This window comes from Dufourea novaeangliae, unplaced genomic scaffold (assembly GCF_001272555.1).
Source record: "Dufourea novaeangliae isolate 0120121106 unplaced genomic scaffold, ASM127255v1 scaffold8, whole genome shotgun sequence".
In the NCBI taxonomy this organism is placed as follows: domain Eukaryota; kingdom Metazoa; phylum Arthropoda; class Insecta; order Hymenoptera; family Halictidae; genus Dufourea; species Dufourea novaeangliae.
The window spans coordinates 4,486,124-4,489,962 of NW_015373923.1; the positions used below are offsets into that span (position 1 = coordinate 4,486,124).

General features: G+C 30.2%; 1 protein-coding gene across 1 annotated transcript; it reads left to right on the top strand.

The window, feature by feature from the left end:
* Window positions 1-565: 565 nt before the first annotated feature.
* LOC107194825 (CCA tRNA nucleotidyltransferase 1, mitochondrial) lies at window positions 566-3,470 on the top strand. The gene is made up of 6 exons (XM_015584529.1): window positions 566-791; window positions 1,314-1,626; window positions 1,894-2,170; window positions 2,307-2,501; window positions 2,578-2,943; window positions 3,275-3,470. The coding sequence occupies exons 1-6, from the start codon at window positions 738-740 to the stop codon at window positions 3,444-3,446; spliced, it is 1,377 nt and encodes a 458-aa protein (XP_015440015.1). The 5' UTR covers window positions 566-737; the 3' UTR covers window positions 3,447-3,470.
* The last annotated feature ends 369 nt before the right edge of the window (window positions 3,471-3,839 follow it).

Here is a 3,839-nt window from a genome sequence, read left to right on the forward strand (position 1 = left end):
GTAGTATTCAGTATTTTTATTCTGTAATGATTATTGGAAATAAGGCATATACAGCGACCATAACTACTGTGAAATTATTTTACAGTAAAAACTGAATTTAATCCATTTTGGTATATTTTACAAGTGTTGTAAAATTAAGTGTCTGGTTTCTGAAAATCGTTCACTATGAGAGAAACACAAAGCCCAACTAACAATAATTCAAGTAAAAAATGTAATTTTATATTGTAGTAATTTTAATATGAAGTATATATTTTTTATACATCAATCATTAGGTGAAAGGGAAACTATAAGTACACTTGGTTCCACCAGAGTCTGTACCTGCTATCGAACGAGTTTTCGTTCGTTCTGCGCAGGTTGTCTAATTGGCTGGATTATCACGCCGCGTGCCCTCTACCGAAAAGTAAAACGCCAGCGAACCATTCAAAGCGTGTATAACGGGTGAATAGTTTCTAAATCATTGACGACATGTAATCATGAAATACACTCTTATGCTATGCATTCATATTAGTGTTTCACTATGTATATGAATGCAGTGAATAGTACAGTGGAAGTGGTGGTGCCCGCGGCGGTTCCCAGCTCCCAGCTCGTCGTATGCGCGGAACAGGTACAGACTCTGGTGGAACCAAGTATAAGTTGTAAATGTCCGCAATATTCGAATAGGTTATAGAAACATGTTGCTGTTCAACGGAAATTATCACGTGATATGTTTGAAAACATTAGTTAAACAATTTTAAATAATGTTGTTTATATTCCCCCGTATCAATTATTTCACATCACGTTGTTTTGCACAAGTAAGCGTACTTCATTCTTTTTTAATGAAATTCGATTGAATTTAAAATTTCGTTGCAATGGAACACTGAATTTGAGAGTAATTTTTTTATGATATGAATAACAAAAGATTTTAATAGATGTCAACATATTTTGATGACAAGTATAATTATTAGCGCTAACCGCTTTAAGGTTATGTTTTTATTTCATTTATGTTTGTAACAGTAATCATTTGGAATGTGTAAAACACGATTGTAAAATATTATAACATCTTCTAAGTTGCACGTAACAATAAAATAAAAATTATAATAAAGTTCACTTCTATTTATATATTCTTACACACTTAATTAAATACTTATTAGAGTAAGTAAAAATCTGTCTAATTTTTATTTCTATAACTTGATGTATGGAATTATGGATTTACATAAACATCTGTAGTCTAATTATAATATGTCAAATTTTAATGCTATCCTATTAATATCTAGTTCAATATAATTATGTTACAAAGGATCTATATTATAATTAACATGTTTTGAAATTTTAAGAAAATATACCACGATTGGATAAGAATTAAAATGAAAAACGAACAGATACCACCTAGCAGGGATGATCCAGTGATTAAAAAATTGGACAATCCATTGTTTCATTCCTTATTTACGCCAGAACTAAAAATCCTAGCAAAAGTATTTAAGAAGCGAAATTATGAAATAAGAATTGTTGGTGGAGCTGTTAGAGATATTTTGATGGGTAAGAAACCAGTGGATCTGGATTTTGCAACAGATGCAACCCCCGATAAAATGAAGCAAATGTTTGAAGAAGAAGAAATCAGAATGATTAATGATAAAGGAGAGAAACATGGTAAATAGAACATACATTGTTATTATTTGTGTTAGCAAGACTTCATAAAATATAATCAAATAGGATTTGTAATAAAATTTTGCACTATTTTCACTTTCTTTCTAATACACTAAAATCTTTAAGGGAAGAAATTAAGTTGTGTTCAATTCATGTCTTTGTAAGTAACTTCAGGAAATGTAGTTTTACATAAAGATCTGCAGTCTATTTATGATTATTAAATCGAAATGTTTCAATGAAATTAAATGAATTCATTGAAAAATTCTGCAGGTACAGTTACTTCGAGAATTAACGATAAAGAAAATTTTGAAGTAACTACACTCAGAATTGATATAGTTACTGATGGTAGACATGCCGAGGTCATCTTTACAACAGATTGGAAACTAGATTCTCTTCGTAGAGATCTTACAATAAATTCGATGTTTCTTGATTTTGAGGGAAGAGTCTATGATTACTTTTTTGGTTATGATGATTTACAAAAAAGACGAGTTGTATTTGTGGGAGATCCAGCAATTAGAATTCAAGAAGATTTCCTCAGGATATTCAGGTATTTGTCAGTTGTTATTTTAATATGAACTATAATTCTTAATAGTAGTACACTTGAAAAGAGTATGGAAGTATATATATAAATTCATATTTAAATTTAAATGTTTCATCAATTACAACTTTTCATTATGTTATAGGTATTTCCGATTTTACGGAAGAATTGCAGAACAACCAGATGTTCACGACGAAGAGACAATAACAGCAATAAAAAATAATGTACACGGTTTGCAAAGGATATCAGGTGAAAGAATTTGGAGTGAATGGACAAAGATTCTTTCCGGAAATTACGTGAAGGAGTTGACGTTAAAAATGTTGGAATGCGATATTGCAAGGTAATGTTTACATTTATCATTATAATAATAATAATGATAATATAATAGAATAATACATAAAGCACTGTTTACTCAGATATGTTGGACTACCAGAAAATCTGAACATAAAAAGTTTTGTAACCACTCATGACGCATGTAAAAAGAACAATGTTTCTTTACTTTCAATCTCCTATCTTACTGTAATGTTAAAAAATGAAGAAGAAGTCCTTAAGCTTCATCGAAGACTAAAGCTATCTGCGTTTGAAAGAGATCTAGCATTGTTTCTAGTTTGTTCAAGAGAAGACAAACTAACAGACAATCCTCTGAAATTTTATAAAAGAATGCTGATTCATTGGAAATTCAACCGTGGAAATACTATTGGGAAAAGTTACATTTGTGAATTACTTAAATGTAAACAACTTTTCAGTCTTGCTGCAGAGATTGAAAACGTTGTGCTACCTAGGTACAGTAATTACATGGTTAACAGCCGCTATTATTATACTGTTGTATATTAGGGCTTGTGATTTTTACCGGGTAACTAGTTATCCAGGTTTGCGTGTAATAAAGTACCGTTTAATGCGTTCAGTTGCGTTAATTTTATTTAACAGCAGAATAAAACAGTTTAGTAACATATGTTTCCCCGACTTATTCGAATTAAAATATTTTGAGCCTTTTTGATATTACATTTCTATTACACAATACTTTACGAAATACAATATTCTTGATTACTCGCAAACCCGGGTAACCGTGTATCAAGAGCTCTGTTGTATATGCAAACTTTTCTTTATTTTCAGATTTCCAATTAATGGGCATATGCTGGAAAATGACGTTACAAACAAAAAAATTATTGGTGTAGTCATAAAAGAACTGAAAGACATTTGGTTGAATAGAAATTTTGAAATAACCGCAGAAGAACTGCTTCGCGAAGTTCCTCGAATTGTCAGCGAAATAGAAGACAGTTGTTAACACAAATAAATAGTTTTAATGAAATATTTGCATTTTTCGTTTACATATTTTTTTGTTTTAATTGCTATGCGATTCCATAGAAAAATAGAGGGGAAACAATAAACAATTGTTGCTTTTTACTAAATTATAAAATCCAAACATGTTATATGCAACATCGATTAAAGTTTGTAGAATTTTATTGCGCGTTAATATAATTTTATTAAATTACTTAAGTAAATAAACATTAATTCCCTTTTTACGTCATGAATATATGATTATTATTTATTGTTAATGTTCGGCGTTATTATTATAAATTCCCATGCTTTTCAGCTAAGGGGGCCCCCGAAAATCTGATTCTTTCGTTCAAAATACTCGTATATATTTTATACACCGAGCTTAATAACGTTATCCCTC

What these genes read in the sequence shown, in the direction of transcription:
- LOC107194825 (XM_015584529.1), top strand. Translation starts at nt 738, where the DNA reads ATGTTGTTTATATTCCCCCGTATCAATTATTTCACATCACGTTGTTTT. An exon ending in TGATAAAGGAGAGAAACATG is followed by an intron (nt 1,627 to 1,893) that starts GTAAATAGAACA and finishes AAAATTCTGCAG; the next exon opens with GTACAGTTACTTCGAGAATT. An exon ending in GATTTCCTCAGGATATTCAG is followed by an intron (nt 2,171 to 2,306) that starts GTATTTGTCAGT and finishes ATTATGTTATAG; the next exon opens with GTATTTCCGATTTTACGGAA.